We start from the raw sequence: 25,926 nt of genomic DNA on the forward strand, positions 1-25,926 counted from the left end.
CTGTAGAAATGAAGAAATCTTTGTTCACCTGATATCTCAACAGCCCTTTTCTTGAAGGTGCTGATGACAGTTCCATCCTTCCTGCGCAACAATGGAGAGCTGCGCCTCTCTGCCACTTTCTGCTTGAGTCTAGATCGAACCTTCAGGTTCGGCTCTGAAACTGAATGAGTCAGATACAGAAGGAGACAAAGATGTTGATCACTGATCAGTGACCACTGATCAGTGATCAACATCTTTCAGTCATTTAAAGCCATATCTCCTATTCATTTAAGGCCACAGTTGCTTGTCACGAAGATTGCAATGATTGGAGTGGCAGAAAACATTTCAAGACAGTGTCTTGCGTAAGTATTCAGATGTGTTGAACTTTTCTACATTCGGTTATTTTACAAACACATAACAAACACACATGTACAGTACAGACCAAAAGTTTGGACACACCTTTTAATTCAATGAGTTTCCTTTATTTTCATGACTATTGACATTGTAGATTCACACTGAAGGCATCAAAACTATGAATAACACATGTGGAAATGTGCACTAAACAAAAAAGTGTAAAACAACTGAAAATACCCCTTAGTTTCTTCAAAGTAGCAACCTTTTGCTGTGATTACTGCTATGCACACACTCTGCATTTTCTTGATGAGCTTCAAGAGGTAGTCACCTGAAATGGTTTACACTTCATAGGTGTGCCCTGTAAGGTTAATAAGTGGGATTTCTTGCCTTATAAATAGTCATGAAAATAAAGAAAACCCATTGAATTAGAAGGTGTGTTCAAACTTTTGGTCTGTACTGTATATGAAAAAACGCAGAATGGCAAAAGTTTCAGTCTCTAGATGTGCAAAGCTGGTAGAGATGTACTCCAAAAGACCTGCTGCTGAAACTGCAACAAAAGGTGATCCTGCAATGTATTCAGAGGGGCATGCTGAATTTGAAAAACATGATTTGTTTTTTACAATTGTCCACTATTTTATGGAGGTCTGAAAGTCCCAGTAAAATACATTGAAGTTTGTGGTTATAAGTTCAAGAGGCATGTATATTTTTTAAAGGCACTGTTTTGGTGTACCAGTCAAAAACACTGAATGGTGATAAATGAGTTTCAGACATTGAACCTTGTGTCTTCAGAGTCTTTCCTTTCCTTCCATAATAGATGCTATCTGGGCTAAATCTACAGTAATGAGTCACAGTGAATCACCTACCAGTCAAACTGACACAAAATAACTTATTCAGTTGAGTCTTCTGGTAACTATATATCTATATATGTTTGCAAGGGTTAGTAAGTAAATATTGTACACACACTTAAATGTAAGCAATAGTGATGGAATCTCTGTTCTTTTCAGAGCTCTCAATAAGGAACCGGCTCATGTCGTTCACTTCATAGAGGGCTCTTACAGCCAAAACGTCCGTGACTGAATAATCATATCAATAATCATTTATTAGGGATGGAACCTCTGGTCTCCATCACACTGATCCATCACTAGTAAGCAAATCTACAATGGTAAAAAATAACTGTTTATCAATATGGTGGAAAAAAGTTATCTAATAAAAATCAGAATATCATGAAAATGATCAATTCCAACTGATCATGTTTGATCAACCTCCAAAGCTGGGTGGTTACTTTTGTTGTTTGAACTACATTTTTCCTAATGTTATTTTCATAATAGTGTCAGTCAGATCATTATGTTTGAAAATATTATTCAATACAACTATTATGTTTGGTGCAATCGTAAATGGTGTACTTAAGGCCCCTGTTTGGTAAGGTAGGTGTACTCTTACAGTGGGGTTGGTGCTTACTGGGCTCTGACAGGGTGTACAAACATATGCATGGGCAAAAAGACAATGATGATGTTAATTCATTTTTAATTATTTTTCCAACTTGTTAACTCATGTTGACGGGAAATTATGCAACACAATGGAACAGATCTGTGCTGAGAAGGCTATGGCTATGCCATCAGAACAGATGTTATTATACTGTTGTTTTATAACAGTCCCTTTGACACTTATAATACAAAAGGGAGTATAACAGCATTATGTGTTATTGATAAATAATGCTGATACATAATCACCATTAATATATCAATAATGCAGATTAATTTAACAATAGAGCTGTTTAATTTGACACTGAATGTGTTTTATTTATCCGACTGAAAACACTGTCTTAGCTCAAACAGGAACATCAAGAATGCAGGAATTTTTTCTCTCCATAGAAGCTACATTCTGTAGAGGTGTGATACCTTCCTGGAGGAGGGCATCTGCTGACATTACTTTTTACTTTTCACTTCACATCTGCTCTTCTTTTTCTTTTTTGTGCATCTGCTCTTTCTTCTCAAACCCTCAGTCAGACATGGCTGCTTGTCAGGTTCTGCTAGAGATTTCTACCTGTTAAAGGGGAGTTTTTCCTCTCTACGTTTTCTACATACATGCTCAGTATGAGAAAGTCAAACTCAACACAAGCACTTATCTACTATAGCTACGTGCTCATCCAGGAGGAGTGAATGTTGTAAGACAATGACTCAATGCTGGATTTCCTGAGAAAGAAACTTTTTAAAGGGACAGTATTTTGCACAATCAACTTTCCTGAGCTTTACATCATGCTATAATCTTACACCCTCATCCAAAACATACCTACATTCGGCAAAGCCCTTGGGAGGACCTAATACTGCCTATGAGGCACAGATCCTCCTCAGAGTTGCAGCTTCCAATCTTCTAAGCTTCTGCCTCACAAAGCACCTCTTCCCAAAACAACCCCCATCAGCTCCTTCAGACTAGCCAGCGGCAAATAGCAAACTCTTGGTGGAACTGCATATCAACTGTGCTCATTATAGAAGCTACTTTCCAGTGCAACGCTGGTAAAAATATTGTTAGTGGGTTAATAGAGAAGCAATGTTGCGTTGAAGGTTCAGTGTTGGAAAGAGCAAGAGTTTCTTAAAGAGACAAAGACCCATTTTCAGGGGTTAAATTATGAAGTCACATTTCTTTTTAAGCCATACTTGATACAGCATTTTTATAACTGAAGTTAACATAGTTACTTGATTGTCCTATAAAATGGCACTATGTGCCTGGAAAACATATAATATTGCCCCTTCAAATTAATTTGAGTAATTAACAACTTGATGCACTGTTTGATAACTTGAATCAACTGGAATGTATGTATGACTGAACTGAACTAGCTTTTTTTGTAAAGTGCCATGAGACAACATTTGTTGTTAATTGACACTATGAAAATAAAACTGAACTGAAGTGAGGAACTTTGTATAAAGACTGCATGTTATGGTCTCAGTCTCTGCAGCACACTGTCTCACCTGTCTTCCGAAGTGGGAAGTCGTCTTTGCCCTCGTAGTTTCCGAGAAGAGGGGGGAGTTTGTAGGAGGGAGGGGTTCCGGGGGTGTTACTCTGAGGGGGGGAGCTTTGCTCTAGAGACGTGTGCTGGCTTCCCCTGCATTTACAAACACACACATTAGATAACTGACGCCACTACTAATGCTGATTTTCTATTAATGTTCTTTGTATATGTTTCCTTGAGTTCATTATTTCCTAGAAACATTTGCTGTTACAGTAAGTATGAAATTAATTCCACCATGTCTCTTCATCCCGTAATTTTCTCCTGCAGTAAAGTTAATGCTGAATGCTGAACGGGTTTATTCAAAAGCTTCTGATACTAGCAGCAGACCTTTTCTCTTTCAGGCCAGTGAACTGTTACCAGAAGCTGCCGGGGCATCTGAAACTGACCAAACATGCCATTAACTCACTGCAGCTCCTCTGAGGCGATGAGGCTTTACTACATCTGCACTTTTACAAACTTGAAGCAGTGACACTTTTTGGAACAAACTTCCGACATGAAGAAGAAAGTCAAATGACAGCAGGTTTAATGGTGTGATGACAAGTAAACTTGCAAATAACTGAACACTGGCCACATGAGGAAGACAACAGCAAAATCCAGTGACTAGTGACTGCAAAGTGGCTGACTGGTAACAGGCTACAGCTGAGAACAAACAAGAAAACTAGGAAAATAAATCTAACTGTAACAAAGACTAGCCAAATGCAGGATCTAAATAATAAACATAATAAATAACTGAAGTTACCATTTTTGGATCTAAAGAAGAACTATCTAGAGTCAATGCACAGCTTCAGTTATTACAACAAAAACTACTCAGATAGCACAAGATGGCTAATTCAACATTGAATTATAGTCAGAATGGTTGATTTTTTTTGTTGAGGTCGACAACTGATGGTGGATCAACCATCAAACAATCATCCAATTGTAGCCAAGTAACCAATGTTGAAAAGATGTCATTGAATCAATGTTGTTTTGTGGTTGAAATCTAATGAATGAAATGCCGATGTCTGATCAACGTCAGATCAATGTTGAATCAATGTATGCTGTTCATTGCACCCTTCCCATCTTCTCCGCCTCTTCTGAGCTCTGGGTGAGAGCTTTCTATTATTGAGGGGGGGATAATCCATTAAATTAAGCACTATATATTAGAACAGGGGGTTATGATTCCTTTCTGTACTTTTCTTACTTGTCTGTAAATATTATTACTGACTGTGCATATTTTGTTGACACAAAAACATCTACAACTTACTACAAGGAGTGAAGCGGTCCACCCCCACTATTTACATGTGTGGGATGTCCCAAACACACAACCACTTTGCTGTTGGCTTATTTGCAGAATATGTTAACTCAATGTTGAATTATCAAAAAAATTAAATATAATGAAAACATTTATTTAAATCAGTCAAAAAGTGAAACTTGTATATTATGTTCATTCATTACACACAGACTGATATATTTCAAATGTTTCTTTCTTTTTATGTCGATGATTATAACTCACAACTAATGAAAACCCCAAATTCAGTATCTCAGAAAATTAGAATATTACTTAAGACCAATCCAAAAAATAATTTTTAGAAAAGTTGGCCAACTGAAAAGTGTGGACATGAATAGTATGAGCATGTTCAGCACTCAGTACTTAGTTGGTGCTCCTTTTGCTCAGATTACTGCAGCAATGTGGTGTGACATGGAGTTGATCAGTCTGTTGCACTGTTCAGGTGTTATGAGAGTCCAGGTTGTCCTGATGGTGACCTTCAGCTATTCTGAATTGTTGGGTCTGGTGTATCACGTCTTCCTCTTCACAATAGCCCATAGAATTTCTATGGAGTTGAGGTCAGGCGAGTTTGCTGGCCAATTAAGAGCAGAGATGCCATGGTCCTTAAACCAGGTACTGGTGCTTTCGCACTGTGTGCAGGTGCAAAGTTAATATTAGAAAATTAAATCGACATTTCCATAAAGTTTTCAGCAGCAGAAAGCATGAAGTACTTCTTCGTAGATGGCTGCTTTGACTTCGGACCTCAGAACACACAGTGGATCATCACCAGCAGATGACATGATACCTAAACCATCACTGACTGTGGAAACTTTGGCTGGACCTCAAGCAACATGGTTTCCGTGCCTCTCCTCTCTCCCAGATTCTGGGACCTTGATTTCCAAAGGAAATGCAATATTTGCTTTCATCAGAGAACATAACTTTGGACCACTCAGCAACAGTCCAGTGCTGCTTGTCTTTAGTCAAGGTGAGACGCTTCTGATGTTCACTCTTGTTCAAGAGTGGCTTGACACAAGGAATGTGACAGCTGAAACCCACACACAGATGTCTTGCATACATCTGTGTGTGGTGGTTCTTGAAGCACTGACTCTAGCTGCAGTCCACTCTTTGTAAATCTCCCCCACATTTTTGAATGGGTCTTGTTTCACAATCGTCTCCAGGGTGCAGTTATACTAATCGCTTGTCCACTTTTTTTTCTATCACATCTTTTCCTTCTCTTTACCTCTGTATGAATGTGCTTGGATACAGAGCTCTGTGCACAGCCAGCTTCTTTAGCAATGACCTTTGTGTTTTGCCCTCTGGTGCAAGGTGTCAAAGGTCATCGCTTGGACAACTGTCAGGTCAGCAGTCATCCCTATGATTGTGTAACCTATAGAACTGGACTGAGAGACAATTTAAAAGCACTTGCAGGTGTTTTGAGATTATTATCTGATTAGTGTGTGGCACCAGGGGTCTTCAATATTGAACCTTTTCACAACATTCTAATTTTCTGAGATACTGAATTTGGAGTTTTCATTAGTTGTCAGTAATTATCATCAACACTAAAAGAAATAAACAAACAAAATCTATCAGTCTGTTATCACAGACTGATAGATTTTGTCAGTCTGTAATAACAGACTGACCTTGTAAAGAAAAAAGGCCAATAAATGAATATAGTATACAAATTTCAGTTTTTGAATGGGATTACTGATTTAAATAAACTTTTTTTGCGATATTTAAATTTTTTGACCAGCACTGTAAGTTATCTAACCTCAACTGATGCAATGAGTAGCTTCTCATTTCTTAAACAACTATTTCAGACAACACACTCTGTGGTCTTGAAAATGATGTTAGTCTCTTTAAGAAGGCTTAGATTATTAGCTTGCATCAAGCAGAGAAAACATCTAAGGAGACTTCTGAAACTAAAATGGTTGGGATCTGCCCAATGCACTATTACGAACTTGAGGAAAGTGGGGAGTCATCGTCATCATGGAAGAAATCCTGACTTATGATGATCAGTGTTTGATGAAATTATGTAAAAAAAATAAATAAATAAAAATCAACAACTCAAAGCTATATTTAATAATGAAAGTAAGAGCATTTTCACATGCACAATGTGAAGGGAACTCAAGGGATTGAGACACATCTGTGTAGCCATTAGAAAACCAATTAGGTTTACTGAAGAAAAGTGTCACAATTTGCTAGGGAGCATAAATATCAGACTCTGGTGGTATGGAACAAGGTCATGTGGTCTGATTAGAACAGACTGACCCTCTTCAAGAATGATGGGCGCATCAGGGTAAGAAGAGAGGCAGATGAAATAATTACCCATCATGCCTACTCCCTACAGGCCTGTAGGAGCAGTGCCACAATCTGGGATCGTTGCGGTTGGTCAGGTCCAGGTTCAGCACCCTGATGAGGTCAGCTGACTGCCCAAATATACTGACTGACCGGGTTCCTTCATCAGTGGATTGTTCTTCCCTGATGGCACGGCCATATTCCCAGATGACAATGCCAGGATTCACTGGATTGAAATTGTGAACAAGTGGTTCAGGGAGCATGAGACATCATTTTCACATAAAGATTGGCCACCACAGAGTCCAGGCCTTAAACCCATGGACAATCTTTGTGATTGTTACAGCCCTGGGCCTTGTGAGCTGAGTTGGGGGTGTTTTTCTTGTCTGACTTTGTGCTCCTCCCCTTTGCAGGTGTTGCTGATTTGTTGATTTGGAGCGCAGAGTATTTGAACCTGCCTGTCTCCATCTTCCGGGTCGCCTTCGGCGTCCACTCTGCTGCTTGACACTTGAGGTGTTCTGTTGCCAGGCCTCAGCTCCCCTCCTTTAGCACATTTGAGTTTGTCTTTGTTTTTGCACTTCAATACTTCCATATGCACTCATACACAACATTCAAGCATTTGCCTTACACCACTGACACTGACTTTCACAATCCATTATAGTTTTTGTTAATGAATATTCCTTTTTCTGTACTTCAGCCTCTGTATGGTCTCCCGTTTTTGTTATGACCTTGAGCCAGTCATAACAGTGACGTTCTGGAGAAGGCTTTTCACAGTAGTCAGCCTCTACCATCCTCAATACAAGATCTTGGTGAAAATTGAATGCAACACTTGATGGAAACAAATCTAATGGTATCGAAAAAAAGCCGCAGCAACTGAGTGACATAATTAAAATTAAAGGCCTGGTCTGTTGGTGTAATTGTTTTTTAGCATGTTGAACATGGATATAGGTCAAACTACCGAAAACGTTTACCCCGTTCACCCTGTAAAGAAAATAGGCCATTCTCACCAGCACTTTGGGGAGAAGGAATGGTTGAGTCCTCCTGGACCAGGTTCTTTCTTACTGAGAAGAAACTCCTGAAGCTTCAGCTTCACCTCTGTGCTGGCAATGGCACCTTCCATAACACAAACACATGCAGACAGCATCAGGACGCTACACTCTCTGTACATCAACATGTACATTTCAGTGTAGTCACTGATGGCACCACTAGAACCTACTCTCTTTCCCTTTCTCTTTGTTTCTCAGCAGCAACAGTTGTTGCTCCAGTCTCTGTTTCTCCTGTTCTTCGTGTCTTTGTTGCTCCAGTTTTCTCTTATGCTCCAACTCCTGCTGCCGCTTTGCTGCCAGCAGCTCCTGTTGTTGCTTACACACATATACAAACACGTTTAACTTGGGTTAAAAACTGCTTCTGGAGATGAGTGATAAACCATTAAAGCAGTGACTATAAAGAGAATATGAGCTACCTTTAAGTGCTCTTGCAGCTGGACTTCGTGCTGCCTTGTTAACACTTCATGTTTTTTCTGAAACTCTGCAAATAGCAGCTGCTTCTGGAGTTCCTGTTGCTGTTTGAGAAGCACAAGTTCCTGCTGAAGCTGCTGCTCTCTCAGGGCTGTATCCACTGCTCCCCCACTAGACACAGAGCCCAACCTGGGCTCTGTCCTCAAGTCCACCGGGCCTCCGCCTCCACCTGGGCCTTCTCCAGGAATACAGCCTGGACAAAAAGCAAGACATCACGGTCAACTTTCCTCCCTCTTTAGCTGTACACAGTTTTCTGCAGCACAAATGATTTGAGATTTTATGTAACGGAAGAACACAAAATACCTTTATTAGAAAGTAAAAGGAAATACATAAAAAGTTTCAAGATTTTTACACATAAAAACCAGAAAAAGGCCCTTGACGTCAAGCTTCTGTAAAACCATTGATCCAATTACAGATGCTGTATGCCTATGCCAGTTTTCCTGTTAGCCAAACAACTCAAGCTCACTCAGACTGGGTCAACAGCATCAGAGAACTTATTTTCACACAAGAGTGAAAAAAATGTTTGGAAGTCTGCCAAAGCCATTTAAGGGGACAAAAAATTCAACTTTTTGAGTTACATGCTAAACAATGTTTGGATGAAGACTAACATTATTTCACACTGAAAACACCACCCAAAAAGTAAGGGGACAAAAAATTCAACTTTTTGAGTTACATGCTAAACAATGTTTGGATGAAGACTAACATTATTTCACACTGAAAACACCACCCAAAAAGTAGAACATTGTAGTGGAAGCATCATACTTTGGGGATGATTTTTACTAGAAGTGACATTAGCTGCCTTTCCATTGCAGATGTGTGCAAATATTTGTCTCTATTCTGCTAATATTGAAAGAACAAAATTTTGGAATTGTGATGTTTCCAACAAAATCCCGTGTGAATAAGCTTGTTCATATGATAAGTCATTAAAATCATGGCAGCGATAGATGTAAAGAGTTACATTTTTCATAATTCATTCATGGTGCTAGTGCTCATCATCTATCAGCCATCAGAGGAGACGCCTGTGTTTTATTCAGGCATTGGAGCGACAAGCCTCTTGTACTTGGGAGCAGCTACGTATGCAGCGTTTTGGAGAATTATAATTAGTGATTTTGCATAAGAGCTATGGATTCAACAAGTTGGAGGGACACAACTTTTGAACTGTGTGGTGCTGTGAGGGCTTTGGTGGAGCCAGCTGGACACAGTCCGAAAAAAACAAACTACAAACTACGAAGAAGACCACTTACTGTCATCTTCGCCATGGTTTTTGCCAGTAGTAACATCTGGCTGTTCAACAAGTGTGATGCCAAAAAGTGTTTCCATTGCAGTTTTGTAACATATTTCTATTTCGATACAATTGGAAAACCACGTCATACCAGCGCAACAACTTTTTCTTGAGTTTTTTCGAAATTGGCATGTTTTCATTAAGTACATTTATTTTCATAATTTCAATTTGTGCAATTCTATGGTTAATGGCAACACCGCTAGTGAAGCTAGAAAGAGTTGATGGGAAGATGGATGGTGATAAAGAGAGGATAATCCTGGAAGAAAACCCATTAGAGGCTGCAGAAGACTTTCAGCTGAGGAGGTAGTTTATCGTCCACTAGGACAGTCAGATTTACAACAGAATGATTTTGATGAAAGCCCGTACATCAAAACTGGCTTAATCTAGTTTTGATCTACTGGCTTTGTCACAATCTAGCCCTAGATTTTTGAATATGTGACAAGCCTTGAAAATTGATATTCAGATGCTTTCCATCCAATCTGACCAAGGATGAGCTACTTAGCAATGAAGAATGGGCAAAGATATATGTTTATACTGTAGATGTGCAAAGCTTTTAGAGATTTATATGGAAAAACATGTAGCTTTGATTGTTCAAACAGCTTTGACTCATGGAGGGCTGAATACGAATGCACATCATACTTTTCAAATTTTTAGTAGTAAAAAAATCTGAAACCATGTATTCAAAAGTATGTGTTGGTATTTGTAATGTTGGAAACTTAAATCATGCCTCCTAGTTTATTTAAAAGGAAAAAGCTTTCTCCAGGCAATACTTTCAAACAATCATTCATTTTATAATTAATGAGTTTTGAACTATGACATTAACCATGCTAACTGAGACAAGGTGTCCTGATGCAGGCAGGGTATAAATAGAATTTTTAAATATAGTTTCTTAACTTGGCTTCATTTCAATTTGATAAATAATTACACTCTGTCATCCGCAGTGTTATGAGCATGAGATTTAAATCATCTTGAACCAGGTTACAATGAGCTAATATTTATGATGTCCTGACATTTGTTGGGATGTAATCTTGACTATTTTGACTATATTTGTTATTTTTGTAAAGAAGACTCACCACCCCCTTCACCACCACCTCCTCTCTGCTCACATGTTGCTTCAACTGGACTCTGCATGCCTGATGGGAGGCTGCTCTTCACCTCCAAGACTGCAAAAAAAAGACAGAAAGACAAAATGATTGATTAGTCCTGAACACCACAGTGTTACATCACTTAGGGACATACACACTAAGTGCATCCAATCAGCTTCCACTTCATTCACACACTCAGTGGTAGTGAAAGTCAGGGACACAGTGTCCTACCCCCTTAAAATAGCCACAAGCCACATTAGCCTTAGCAATAGATAGTACAGACTTGTAGTGTTACCTTGGCATTGGTCTATGTACATTCGGCACGGTTCAGCTGAAGGACACATAGAAATATCATTACAAGAACTGGAAATAAACCTGAATGATCACAGTGGATGTTGAATGGCTGAAGAAAACAACAAACATCTTTGTTTGCAGAACTCTGAGTTAAAAGAAATAGAATAAAAATGTCTTCAATGTCACAGATTCATATCGATTTCCTTCAGTGGGTATTGAAGCTTTTGGAGTTGGCCGTTTACCTTGTCAGATGATATTTGTAGGAACTCATCACCTTGTCATCAAGACTTCTGACCAACAATATGAAGCTTGATAAAACATTTCTGCTGTGATCAGCTTGTACAGTTGCCTGTAAGATTAGGCCACTTCTTGGAAAATGGAGCAGGCTTCCACAGACTGAGACGTCAGGATTTCCTCCCTACTAGCCAGGGGTGGATTCAATTAGGACTTACTCACAGGGAAGTTTGACCTTTGTAAGGTGCTCTGATTAGTCAGCTGCCACTGCTTCCAGTTCTGCATCCTAGATACCATCTAATCTAATTAAACTGTAACATCAAAAGCAATGCAAAGCTGGTTAGCTCTATCCAAGAGGATTCAGACTAGTTGGGCCAGAGACTACACAGGTAGTGAGGAGTGAGCCTCAAGGAACATGTTCTACTTCCATACACAGACATATCCAGGACATGAGCCACATCGGTAGACTTCACTGTGTTAAGCCATTCCTAAAGCAGTCTATATCAGGAGCACAACATTTTCTGCTTTAAGTCCAGTGTGAGGTTCTTCCCATCAGTGATGGCTTTGGGATCCATGTCCTCTGCTAGTGTTGGTCCACGAGCAGATAACACATGAACAAACTGGAATGACCTAAATCTCAAGATGAAGATGAAAGACAACAGAGCAAGACGAGCTGAAGTCTGCTACTACAGGAACCTTGGGCTTCCTGAAAACCTCAACAAAGACTCAGGCTGATTACCTCCAAGCCACACCATAGTGATGCAGTGATTCATGCAAAAGGAGGCCTGATCATGTGCTGAGTGTGTCTACTGTATAGTCAATGCAACTTTGTTTGCAGAACTCTGAGTTACAAGAAATAGAAGAAATAAAAATGTCTTTAATGTCACAAATTCATATCGATTTCCTTCAGCAGGTATTGAAGTTTTTGTATAGTCTGTGCCACAGACAATATCGACGACTAAAGGTTGTTGATAATTGTTATTCTTTCTTTATATTGTCTGCTTATCCTGCGACAATGCTGTTGGCTCTGACCAACTTCAAAATCCAACCATAGACATCAGCATCATTTAATACTTGTCACCGTTCTTCTCTGCATGCAGGTCGATTTAGGGTCATAAACTGTTCACACAGAGGTCTGATTTTTAAATTATTTTTAATGCATTTAGTAGTAGAAACAGACTGCAGAGTGAACAAACCTCTATTCCATCAGAGCTGACTGACTCAAATGGGGATCGAACCACAATCAATTGAAATATAAAGTGTTCAACCAGATAGAGAACATTGGTGCAACATGGTTTATTTAGGGGTATAAAACAGATGTGAGAAGGTACGGATGGCAAAAGCCAGGCATGAAAAAGATATAATAACATAAGATGCAAGCTAACTGGTAGAAGCTCATCCTTACAGTTGCTGCTTTGTAACGATTTCCTTGCGGCAGTAGATGTTGCTGCTCAAAGAAAACATTCTGAAACTGAGAACTGTAGATAAACAAGACCATGTGTATATGTTTTTCTCTTTATATGTGCACATGTGTGCAGTTGCTTGCATCTAAATTACCTAAACAAATATCCTGGCGCTTCACTGTGACGCACGTGTCTCCTTTCTACTACCACACACCGCCTTTGCATGTGTGTGTGTACATGAGAGACTGTTCTGTGAGTGTGTGTATAACAGTCTGCTTGGCAAGAGGGCAGCATTCCACAGCAGCAAGCGTCTGACGTCAAAGCAGGGACATTTATAGTCTGGTAAACACACACTCACATGCAGGCTGACAAAGAGGTGAAACTGAGGAGCTGTTTCAGTCAATCGAAGAAGTTTTCTAACTGACTTCTGACCAACTCTCATTGCAGTTGTTCATTATTTCATGTACCAGTACACAGACTGTGTGTATGGACACAAATAACTTCTTATTAACACTTGGCTCCAACACAAAAATATTTGCTAAATAGCAGAGCTAAAATGACACGAGAAGTTTTATATAGCAGTCATATTGAGGCAAGAAACTAGTAATGTGGCCATGTCTTATTCTCAATTAGCTTCACTTAACTGAGGAGCAATTTCATTGCTGTTATACAGACTTTCATGGATTTTAATGGGATTCTATGAGGCAAACCAACATAGAGTTTTCAAACATTCTTCCACAAAATATCTGAAAAGTGTGGTGTGTAAAACCCTGTGCCACAGCAATTTTAGCAGGCTTTGGCAGTAGCTATTTTGGGGTGTCACCACCGCCTTTGCACATCTACAGTCATATTCAGCAAAGTAGAATATAGCTTCTAATGAGGCTCGGTTAAAAGTACTTTTTGAAAATAACAACCTTTAATCAGGTATTAACCGCTTAACTGTCATGATGACACTGGTGTCCTCATGTGGCACCTGGCAGAGTACTTCTTACATGCCTTTATGACTTTTACATGTCTTTCAAACTTTAATGGGACATCTTCTCCACAAAGGCCAGCAAATGTGTTGGCAGATGTTGCCACCTTGTGACATAACCACTATGTTTGTTTTTTTTCTGAATAAATACATTAAAGAGTAAATGTATCAAACTGTTTTGTAGAACAGTTGCTGTTATTTCATTGTTAAAATTATTCCAAATTTCGGGCGTGCCGTGGTGGTGTAGGGGATAGAGCGACCCATATTTGGAGGCCTTGAGTCCTCGATGCGGTCAGCGCGGGTTCGACTCCCGGACCCGGAGACATTTGCCGCATGTCTTCCCCCCTTTTCTTCCCCCTTCCTGTCAGCCTACTTTCGCATAAGGGACACCAGAGCCCACAAAAAGACCCTCTGGAGGGGTAAAAAAAATATATATTACAAATTTCCACTTTTTAAAAACTGATTTTGGGCAGCATCATGCTGGTTTTAGGTGTGGTTGAAATTAGTAAATAAAAAGGGGCGTGCGCGTCAGCGCAACCGGAGAAGAAGACGCACACTGTCAGATGTATGCAGGGGGAGACTTGACTTGATTGAATGTTTAAAACAAGTAAAAAAAATCAAAGAAAAGATATAAAACAGCAATCAAAGTTCGCCCCAGCACTGCAGAACGTGCATTTAGAAATCAGATCGGAGATTGCACCCGATCTGAAGAGGTGCAAGAGGACGTCACCGAGGGGAAAGAAAGACGCTCCCGGTGAGATCAGGACTTTACTTTTGTTTTTGGGGATTTTTGGTGGTACCACTCTTTTTTCTCATCTTTTTTTTTTTGGTGGGGGCCAGGGGAAGAGGGTTGACGTTTTGGATTTTTTTTATTTTGAATTAAAATGGGGAAATACTTCCAGGACTTTGTTTTGTTTTTTGAGCATATGGAACTCCTTTAAGGACATTATTCTCATTAAAAAGAACGGGAAATTTTGGACATTTAATTATTTAGGTTTTTTGGCTGACATAAACTGAGTGATTTAAATCTAACCTATAATTATTTTTGAGGGATTTTTGGTTACTGATCTATTTATCAGAATAACTATTATTATTTCTCAGTATTGTGGTTTTTTGAATTAATCATTGTTGCTAAAAATCAACAAATTTCATATTGAGTGGTTGGATATTTATTTTCTTATCAAATTAAATGGTGTAACATATTTTACCTGTGACAAATCCCCCTTGAGTATATTGTGAGTTCTGCTTTAAATCAAGCTGAATTTTACAACATGACTTGCTGATCTCTGCAGTTCTTTCTTTCAGATCTCACAATTCTGGAATTGTGCCGCTGAGGGTGGTAACATGTTGAAGTAGTTCTGTGCTTTCTTTCAGATTTTTTCTTTTTTTCAAACATCCATTCCTGCTTTTATTTTTAAAGAAAATAGCTTTTTTGGACAGCTATTCTTCCTTGTTTTGGATTCTGTGTGGTTGGATTATTCTTCTAGCAATATTTCTTGTATTTTTGCTATTTTGTTATGATGCGTAACCATAGCAACAGGGTGGTTTACAACCAGGAGCAGCTCATCAATGTCAGAAAAGCTAAAATAATAGCACAACTGAAGCCAGAAATCCCAGAGGAGCTGAAAAGGAGGAGTCATGGATGCAGAGCAGGAGCAAAAAGGAAAGAAAGGAGAAGGAAATTCAAGCCATCTCTTCCATCCACCATAATGGGCAACGTAAGATAGTTAGCTAACAAGATGGATAAACTTCAAGCCCCAGCAAGGACTCAGCAAGAATACAAGGAATGCAGCATAATGTGTTTTATGGAGACATGGCTGCAGGATTATATCCCCGACTCCAACGTCTCTCTGCCAGGCTTCGTGTGAACCGACAAAGATTTAGAGAGCAGCAGGAAAAGCAAGAGAGGTGGATTAGCAGTGTCTGTGAACAACAGATGGTGTCATCAGGACGTTACTGTGAAGTGTCGTCTCTGCAGTCCAGACATTGAACTCTTGGTAGCAAGTTTATGACCATATTATTTAGTTCACCAGTGTTATTTTGGCAGTTGTTTACATCCCACCCTCAGCTGTTGCCGATAATACATGTGATTTCATCAGTTCTGTTGTTGTTAAGATAAACCCCAATGCATTTGTGGCAATATATAGTGATTTTAATCATGCCTCACTCTCTTCAATACTACCAACATTTCACCAGTTTGTCAGCTGCTCCACCCAGGAAAACAAGATTTTGGATTTGTTTTATGTTAATGTCAAGGATGTGTCTCTAAACCAAGACCTCCTCTGAGGAAATAGAACCATAATTTAGTTTCTCTATGCTCTGAATACACTTCACCTCTGGTGAAGAGGCTACCTGTTAGGAAGACGGCTATTAGGAAGACTGCTGTTAGGAAGTGGTCAGATGCAGCAGAACAAGCCCTCCAGGTTTGTTTTGAAGCAATTGATTGGACTACTCTCTGCCAGCAAGATGAGGCAGATCTTCTATCAGTCTGTTGTTGAGAGCGTCATCTCTGCTGCCATCATCTGTTGGGGCAGCAGCATCAGAACCATGGACCTAAAAAGGCTCAACAACTTGATAAAGAAGGATGGTTCTGTTCTGGAGATGATTGTGGAACCTCTGGAAATGATTATGCAAAGAAAGATTCTTCATAGGATCAAGAAAATTATGGACAACCCTGACCATTCTCTTCATGAGACTGTGTTGGGAAGGCAGAGCATTTTCAGTCAGAGGCTTCTTCAGATTCAGTGCAGTACAGATCGCTACATAAGATCCTTCCTGCCAACAGTCATCACGATCTTCAATAACTCTTTGAAGAATCAAAGTTCTTATTTAATTTCCCTTTGGGATTAATAAAGTATTTTTGAATTTGAATTCTCTGCAGGTTTTTCTTAGCTACTTCTCTGATTCAGGCTGCGATCTATATGTCACACCCAAGTAGAGTCTGTTCTACTTACAAGTGGAACTTTCTATTTGTTGTGGGGCAAACTACAATAAGCAATAAAAGTTGTTTATTAATTTATCTTATATTAAATGCCTTAAGCAATAAAAGATCACAATTTTAGAATAAGACAGAGTAATGTTTTTCCCTTGATTTGGCCCAAGACCTGCATAAAAAACACTTTTCAGATATTCTCAGGGTAATGAAAAGGTATGAATGTCTTTTTATCTGTTTGTCTTTGATGCCCCAGTTTCACACTATTGCTACTGCTGGGAGGTGTTTCTGGAAACCAGTGTTCATTCCTTATTTTCCCTCTCTCTTTTCCTGTCTTGTTCATTTTGCAATGCTAAAAGAAAATAGGCTCCATGACGTCAGCCCTGCAACACACTCAGCTAAGGGGAAGAGAGGAAGAACAGAGCAAGCAAGCAAGAGAGTGAGGTAAAAATAGTATAATGGCTGTGTGTACTTTAGTCAAATTAGAAGCTGAGACACAGAGACAAGAGGACTCATGAGTGGTGTTGCTATAGAGACTTAAGGGTAGGTTGGTAAACTGTGGTTCATCCATTCTGGATAACATCTGCAGTGTTAGAGCTCTCATGGTGTCTTAGAAAACAACAGTTTTCATTTGCTAGATGAGTATGACTGGTCTTCTCAACTCCATTTGCACAGTAAAACCTCAGACTTCATTGTGCTATGGGGAAAAACACAACTGTACATTGCCCTGAAAAAATATCTCTATGTTGAAACATGGTGGTGAGGGATTGTTGCTGTTGTAATATTTTTCTTCAGAATGGACAGGGAAGCTGTACAAAGTTGACAGGAGCTGATAAGCTCCAAAAGACTAGAAGAAAGAAAATCGTTCCAGAAGAAAATCCAGACCAGAAAGGTCTAGATCAAAGCATAGTTATGTACTAGAAAGTCCAAGCCAAACTCTCAACAACTGCTCATGAGCTAAAGTGTATGCAGCCTGTTGCAATCCTCTCGTTGTTTTACTTTTTAAATATTTTAAATGTTTTTTCAATTACTTTACCACTTTAATTATTTTACTTTGCCAGAAACAATTTGCCAGATCTTCAACAATGTTGACTAAGAAAGTCATTATCTTTTTATTCGTTGTTGAGATACTTTTTATACTCTACCGAGCTAAATAACTTGGCCGCATTGTTTACACAAGAGATCGGCTGATTGCGCTGAAACAGGCCGGCATGGAGTCCACTGAAATCCCAGAGGAGATCTGGAGAAGGACACATCGGGGCACATCGAGGAGGAAACAAACAGCGGAGGAGAGCAAAAAGGAAGAAACAACAGAGGCTTATGGAGAAGAGATGTTCTCTTCCATGTTACCATGGGAAACATTAGGTCCATGGCTAACAAGATGGATGATTTAACATCGCTGACCAGGAGCCAAAAAGAATACCAGGAATGTAGTTTAATGTGTTTTACGGACACATGGCTGCACCCAGACATTCCTGATGCCAATGTTACCATCGAGGGCTACAGGACTGTTCAGGCTGATAGGGATTGCACCGAGAGCAGTAAGCAGAGAGGAGGTGAGCTTGCCATTGTAGTAAACAACCGTTGGTGCAATCCTGCTCATATAACGGTGAAGAAGAGAATCTGCTGCTGTTGGCGTTTGGTCTTCGTCTGTTTTACCTGCCCTGTGAATATTCCCATGTTGTCGTGGTGACTGTTTACATTCCTTCCTATTTTACAAACTTTGTATTTATTGCCTAAAATGGAGTAGCTTTCAACAAATAAACAATTTCCCTTTGGGGATCAATAAAGCATATTCTATTCTATTCTATGTGGTACAGAAATCAGAACCATAATCCACACAAATTAAGACGTGCTCAAACCAACATGAGTCTTCTTTAGTCTTCTTATTGTAAGTTAGAACTTGTAATTGGTCTGTTATGTCAACTAGTATTGGCAAAGTTACATGCTGATGTATAGAAAGAAATCCAATTCTAATGATTCTAAAAGTGGAATCAGCTATCAGTCATGTGAGATAAATGTTTGAATCATCAGAACTTATTCGATAAATATGTTTCCATCTCCCTTTTAGTGCATCAACTCTTCTTCACAAAAGCCAAAAATTACCCCAAGTGGGAGTAAAAACATTTTTGAGAAATTGAGGAAGTTATTTCAAATTTTTCCATTTTCATGAGCCTTTTCTACTGCAATAGTTCAAAATGTGCATCTGTGATGCCTATTGAGATGGTGAAAATCACCTTGTTTTATTCTACATATATTGGGGAGTCAATTACAATTACAATTTATCCAGAAAGCACAAATAATTGATTTTGGATTGTGTTTTTTGTTGTTTAAAAGGAAATGTGAACCTGCCAATGTCAGAGTTTTGCAAAATAAGAAATCAGAAAATGTCCACAAAATGTCTGATCAATGCATCAGTTATCTTTTTACAATAAGAAAGAAAAAAACTTCACATTTAAACTGTGATTTATGTATGCCATTAAACGATGCATTTGTGTTTTTTATTCATTTATTTTCCTTTGCGCATACTCATTTTACTGCAGTTTTTATTCATCATTAACAATGAGTGTGCCAGTAACAAGCTATTTTTCTCATGTTAGCTATACTGACACTACCAGCCCCTAACCCTAACCATCACATACCTAACCCCTAACCCATAAACAGCATTTCTCCTCATGGGGGCCAGACTTTGTTCCCACAAGTCCCCACAATATAGACAGAAATAGGTCCCCACAAGAATATAAAAACCTGGTTCACACACACAGACACACACTGTTTCTAATGTTGTTCTCGTCAGTATCTGTAATGTTGTAAATATAATCCAGAGCGACTAATTACATTCAGATGCCACAGAACTAGTAAATAAAGTCCACCTAATTTCAGGTTTTGTCAAAAATTCTCTATTCGATTGAAGTCTGGACTTTAAGTGGACCATTCATGTGCACATGAATATGCATGGGTTCAAATATTGCCATTTCAGCTTTGCATGTGCGGCTACAGTTCCCGATCGCAGGAAGGTTTTGAGTCGATCTCGGCAGTAGGTGACAAAGTGAACGCCACCAGTAGTCTGAGACCCAAACGTCCTCTTCTGGGGGAAATAACCCAACTTCAGAAGATGTGCTTTTAACAGATCTCTTTGGCTCCTCCTATCAGTCTGCAATTTCTCATATTGAGGTCATCAAACTAAATTTCAGATCTATCATAGCTGACTGACACCTGCTGGCCTCAGGTTTGCAACCAGCTCCTGACTGAAAAACCAGCAACCTCCTCCCAGTGTCAGAATCTCACTGAGGAAGAAACTGGATTAGATTTTCTATTGCTTTAATATGTCTGCTATAACTGATGTATGTTTGCATATAAAATATGTCAATAGAGTTTCATTTATAATTTTTATAGCTTTGTGTCATGTGGTAGATCTCAGCCGGCTGGTGAGAGAAAAAGTAGATCTTAGTCTAAAAACGTTTGGGCACCCCTGGTCTAGGGAATATGTCTTTTGAAGGTCTCTCAGGTTTTCTTGCCACATTGCCATGCATTTAGCTCCATTAATCTTCCCATCAACCCTGACCAGCTACCCTCTCTTACAGCAGAACTCAAACAGCATGCTGCCGCCACCACCATGTTTTATTGTGAATGGTGTGCTCGGAGTATATGCAGTGTTATTTTATATAGATATAAATTGTTTACAACAAAAAAGTAGGTCACACCTGAAGACAATTGGTTGAAAGATTTTTTATCCAGAAAACCCAAAAATAGTTGTTTTTGCTTTCAGTTTTTTAAAAGCAAAACCACTGTTTGGGGTTCAGCCCTCTTTGGTTCAGCAAAGAGGGCAAATGCAAATCATACTACAAATATCAGACTCTACATCATTACTTGTACATCCTCACTAGCACCTGTCTATTTCACAGAGTATGTTAGCTTTACAGCTCCTGCAAATCTCCCATTCTCTTTTAGAGCACTACCAACCAGCTCCATGCTCCGATCTTATTCAATAAACAAACAATTCCTAAACCCACATATTAAATATGCTTGCTAAAGAAAGAACAAATTACTTATTAATTTCATCCAACCACAGCATTCCTAGTAAGCCCCACCTCTGCCTTCCCAGAGATGACTCACCAGCAGCGGTCATGTCAGCACCGGAGCCCCTGCTGTCACTCAGGAGCTCCAGAGGCTGGTGGTGGCTGTCTGTGCTGGCAGAGGAAAAACACGACTCAGTCTCGTAGATGGTCTGCAGCATGGTGCACAATCCTGACACAGTGGGATGTAACAGCATGCCAGGACAAGAGCTGCTGCTTAAGTTTGTGAAGAGAAAAATGTCAGCTCTTTAGAGGTACCAGCATAGCTTAGGAAGAACTGTCTGCCACAAATTGTAAAAAATACAAATTATGTGTAAATTGTCCTGTTAAGTGTGAATAAATACTCTAAAAAGTTTTCATTGTGTAATCCAGTCTCAGTTGAGATTGCAAATTTCCTTAGAGCTCCGGTGGCTGTTCAGTTTCAATTGTACTAACAGGCCAGCATCACCTTGAGTAAAATCCTCTTCTCTGTCATAGTAGGTGTGAGTTCCAGGAAGTCTCCTCTCCAATAGGATTGAGGGATTTGAGTCCAAGTAGATGAGAAAACACCAAGCTTGCATAGATCTTCTTAAGTCCTCTGCTGGCTCCAGAAAACAGAAACACTTTGTCAGGTACCTGTCAGCTCAGGAACAGAAGTTTGTTTCTTCTGTTGCAGTGGCTGCTTGAAGTCCAAAATCCCAACAGAAGGAAACCATCTAGCACTGCGTAATCCCCATCCTGCTGGACAATTCTGAGAGCTGAACAACCAAAAAATTTCCAGATGAAGGAGAAGTCGAGCTTTCTGTGTTCTCTTACATCAAAGGATCGTCTCACTGTTCACCTCCTGGCTGACAAGAGGGAGAGAAGAGGAGGAGTATGAAGGGGAGGAAGAGCAGCAAGGATGTAAATAGCTTCGGGAGAGCACTCCCTGAGGTTCCATGTTTCCAAAATTAGAACAAAGCTCTGAGAGAAAGGCAGAGAGAGCGAAACAGGATGGAAGCAGAACAGGGCAGCTTCGTTAGAGAAGAGGAGTGGAGAATCCTGATCCGTCCCCTAAAAATCTGCAGAAAGAGTCGATCTAAACCGATCAGGAGGCTAACGCTTACAGCCTGCCGTGTATGCGGGTGTGTGTCTGTGACGCTCTCTGAGCTGGTGAATGAACTGTGAGAGATAGATGGAGGGAGGAGACTGAATGAGAGAGAAAGAGAGAGAGACAGAGAGCGGTGGCTGAAAGTGGATCACTAGGGAAGTTATATGGACAACAACTTGTTTCATTTCAGGAAGGCTCAGAAGATGACGAAGGAGACAAGGACGACTGAAGACCGTCCAGAGGATGAAGAGAAGAAAAGAGAGGAGAAACCCATGGTGCTTGATGGAGGGATTGTGGCTGAAAATAGTCTGCTATAGTGGAGGAGGAGCCATAGATAAAAATAGACAGAGGTAGAGAGACTGAGAGTTCTACGTCCAGCTCTGCTCTGGAGTTCAGTGGTGGAGGGGGGTTGCATTCAGTTCTGTCATTCCTCTCCACTGCACTTCTCAAAGACGATTCATTAATCATGAAATTGAGTCATCTTCTGATTTTGTGTTTCTGAGGTTTCATCATCCTAACACAAAGTGTAAAACTATACACAACTGTTCATGTCAACTCAAACTTGCTGTTGTGCCAAAGAGCTTATGACAGAACTCAGGTTTTATAGTGATATTCCCAAACCCCCCTGATTGTCATCCAGTTATAAAACCCTTTATATCCAGTTCAATAAACCAGCATAAAACTGCAACTACAAATCTGTTGAATGTGACTACATTTTCTTCTCAGCGTCTGACAGCTTGTCCCATGAAAGACATGGAGATGATTTTTTTCCATCCACATGCAGCAAAAAACTAACACAGCACAAGTGAAGTCTTCAGCCTCAGCATAGTAACTTTTAGCCAGCTTGTCAGACTAGTGTCAATGAAATTAACTGCCTGCAGAAATATTGACAAATAACAAAGCAGAACACAAATTTCTCATTCAAACCCACCAGAGTTTTGTTGGAGCTTGCCCAAGCTCTGGTGGAACCTACTCATCAGTGTTGCCTGGTGTTGATTGCTAGACTCTGCTATCCTCAAAGGGCAACAGAAATCTCTATAAATGTATCAGTCTGCCTGTTCTTGTAGTCTGGCCTAACGTGTGTGGATCTTCTTGGGATGCTGGTAACAGTGAGAATTAAGTAAAAGACAAAGATTTTTGCCAGCTTTTTGGTGTCTCACTGTGTGTGTAGGCCTGTCACGATAGCAAATTTTGCTGAACGATTAATTGTCTCAAAAATTATTGCGATAAACGATAATATTGTTTGAAGACCTTTTTACACTGATTTAATGGAAATGACGTAATAATGCATGTGATTTCTTGCCAAAGATAGATACACTTTATTTTCAAAAGAACACTTAACACTGGAGCTGATAAACAAAACAACCACAAACAAAAATAAAATGGATTCTCAGTCTCCATTAACAAAAAACTCACTTGAAAAAAAAACTAAACAACATAAAGCCAAAGTGTAAATAAATACTGCATTCAACCAAAAGAGTGCAGATTATGAAGTCTGTATATTATGTTGCCCTTCAGTAATAATTAGATTTAAATAGAGAAGATGGGCACATCGACTACCTGATGCAATAGTTCACACTACATGATTTTTGCTCCTATTTTTCCCCTTACAACAATCTTAGAACGTTGGTCTTTCTAAGATTGTGTGGTGTGTTACGGTAGATAGTCGTTGCCGCTCCGATCTAAATCAGGGGGTTTCCCCGACTGGGACCGTTAACACAGCCTGTTGAATGTGACAGGCAGCCAATCAGAAAGCGCCGATTCTCCTCCGAGCTTTCTGAGGGGAAATTACAGAGGGGAATCCCAAACAGCTGACACGGAGCAACCCGAAGTCCAGCGGGTGGAAACAACATTAATGTTTATTCAACATGCAAAGAATATAGAAATGACAAGGGGAGGAGTTGGAGCGAAATTGCTACAGCAGTTGATAAACCCGGTAACTTTTCAGCTGTTCTTCGTTAACGTGACGTAAATAAGTTCTAATGATTTTCATTCAGTCAGGACTTTACGCTGACACTAGCCACATGCATTGCAGGTAGATTGTAGTAAAGCATTGATTAATGCCTGGTTTTAAAATTAGTTCACTGGACTTGTAGCCATTATTTTGTGCCCATTGTTGGACACCACACGGCAGGAACGAACCCGATCGAACCGTTATACCTAGGATTTCTGTCGGGTAATGTGTGGTCTGTCAGGTTTTGAAAATGGGCCGACAATCGGCCGACAACTCCTCTGCGCTGGGCTTTACACTAAGTAAAATGAGTAAGGGGGGGTCAGTGGAGAGCACCGGAGTTTAGCCTTTTTTCATTTGGTGTCATCAACAGAAAGAGAAAAAGGCCAGAAGAGACGATAATGCCGATAATTAAAATGACGTCGATAGTTTTAATTTATCAAACGATTAATTGATTTACCGTTTATCGCGACAGGCCTATGTGTGTGTCTCTAAAAGAAGACAGAAAGTGGCACCAGGCGTCATGTATGTCTATACTAATACAATAATCACCTTTGTACACTTTGAAGTTTAGTCATTCTATGATTTTTTTCCTTTATTCATGAAATGCCCCTTTTCCATTGTCAAGTCTTACTCTATCTGGTTAATGTCTGGCCTGGTTCTAGCCATGTCAGGCCTGTCTCACAGTGGAGATAGACAGGCAGGAACATGGTCTTTGCTCTGATGACGTTTGCAGTAGACTAGGCAGTAGAGTACCTCAAGGTTGTGGTTTTGATGGACTGAAATAAATCCAGATATTTTATTTTGTCTTATAGAAATTAATTGCTTGCTAAAACATAATGAAAACAAATTAGATTAGCTGCTTAGTTTGCTACACACGCAAATCTATTATGTGGCACTTTATTTTTTAAAATATGTGCAACCTTTGAATGTAAGTAGTGCAGTAGAAATTATGCACTGCATTACTGCTATACAACTGATGGTCATGCATGTCAATATCCACACATGAACTTTGTTGAAAAAGCCCCCAGAATAATATGAATGTCATACCAAATTAAGTTATGTAGTTCCGGTGTCTCTCACGGGCTGGTGCCGAAATATAGCTCCAACAAAATGTTGACCAGAGCTGCACCGGTTTTTGCTTATGGCATCATTATAGTCGCTTCTTCATTTCATGCCTATTCTTCAGAGAGATGTGCTGCTTGCAGGACTGTGAAATCACGGTCATGCCTCTTCAAAAGTTGACGCTGTTTTTCCTGACACTGCTTGTAATTACGCTCCTCCACACTGAGCAGCTCTCTGATAGCAGACGCCATGTCAGCCAGTCCACTGAGGTGTTTGAAATGTTATTGTTTGAAGCTTGCAAAGTCTGACTTAAGCTCATGCAGTGACATAAATTATGTGTCGATCAAGGGATGCAGTCTGCTGTCAATCAAATCATTGTGCGCAGTAAACAGCTCGCCGCAGCTTAGACTATCCTTGAAGTGGTTATGAAAAACAAGGGAGAAACCGCACAGCTCTGCTCATGGAGATGATTCTGAGGGAGAACACTTAAAGCCACGCCCATAGAGAAGACGTTTTAGATAATTCAACCACAAAAGGTAAAGTGCCTAAAATCCATTAACATTGTGAATATTCTGTTGCTCCATTAGAACAGGTTTAACAAATCTTTCAGTTTGTATTTTTTGCTTTTCAGTTGAGAAATATAATAATTCAATGTAAGGTCACTTTCATCAAAAAGCTGTAGTTTTCACTTTGCTCAGTCTGGACAATTACGAACTGAAACTGAACATTCTTATTTTTTGTGTTTGCTTGTTCAGCAGTTCAGTTTCAAAAGAGGCTTTGCTTTAACACAGGTGCTAAAGCAGATTATCATGTAATTTTGTTCATTATTAGCAAACACAGCATGCAAGGGCTTTTGGAAAAAAGGGGAAAAAAACTAAGTGGCTCTAAGTAATGAATGAAAATACATTTTTAACAACCGGAGAAACATCAACTCTAATTCAGTTTTTTCACTCTTCACTTGACACCTTCCTCCACTGGCTGACCTGTTAATGCTGTCACTTATCTTTTCACAAATGATGATATTTGCATCATCATCGAAATTGATCAACATTAACATCTCACCTTCCCCACATCACCTTTTCTTCTCATCATCCTCACCTCCTTAAGAAACAGCTCCTTGCGTCGTAGAGCTCATTTTTAGGGTTGACTCAATAGCAGTGTCCAAAT

At 39.6% G+C, this 25,926-nt stretch overlaps 1 protein-coding gene across 6 annotated transcripts in view; it reads right to left on the reverse strand.

Moving 5' to 3' along the window:
• The window catches only part of hdac5 (histone deacetylase 5), a 66,496-nt gene that overhangs the window by 22,033 nt on the left and 18,537 nt on the right, over nt 1-25,926 (reverse strand). For 3 of the 6 annotated variants that reach the window (XM_032586722.1, XM_032586721.1, XM_032586723.1), the window contains exons 3-8: nt 10,751-10,840; nt 8,341-8,588; nt 8,095-8,239; nt 7,886-7,991; nt 3,300-3,433; nt 29-160 (exon numbers count right to left, since the gene is read on the reverse strand). In XM_032586722.1, the coding sequence (XP_032442613.1) occupies nt 29-160; nt 3,300-3,433; nt 7,886-7,991; nt 8,095-8,239; nt 8,341-8,588; nt 10,751-10,840 (855 nt within the window). Of the gene's footprint in view, nt 1-28; nt 161-3,299; nt 3,434-7,885; nt 7,992-8,094; nt 8,240-8,340; nt 8,589-10,750; nt 10,841-20,714; nt 21,972-25,926 lie in introns of those variants that run through there. The other 3 variants (XM_032586718.1, XM_032586720.1, XM_032586719.1) reach the window with 3 other exon arrangements.

Source organism: Xiphophorus hellerii, chromosome 16 (assembly GCF_003331165.1).
Source record: "Xiphophorus hellerii strain 12219 chromosome 16, Xiphophorus_hellerii-4.1, whole genome shotgun sequence".
Lineage (NCBI taxonomy): Eukaryota > Metazoa > Chordata > Actinopteri > Cyprinodontiformes > Poeciliidae > Xiphophorus > Xiphophorus hellerii.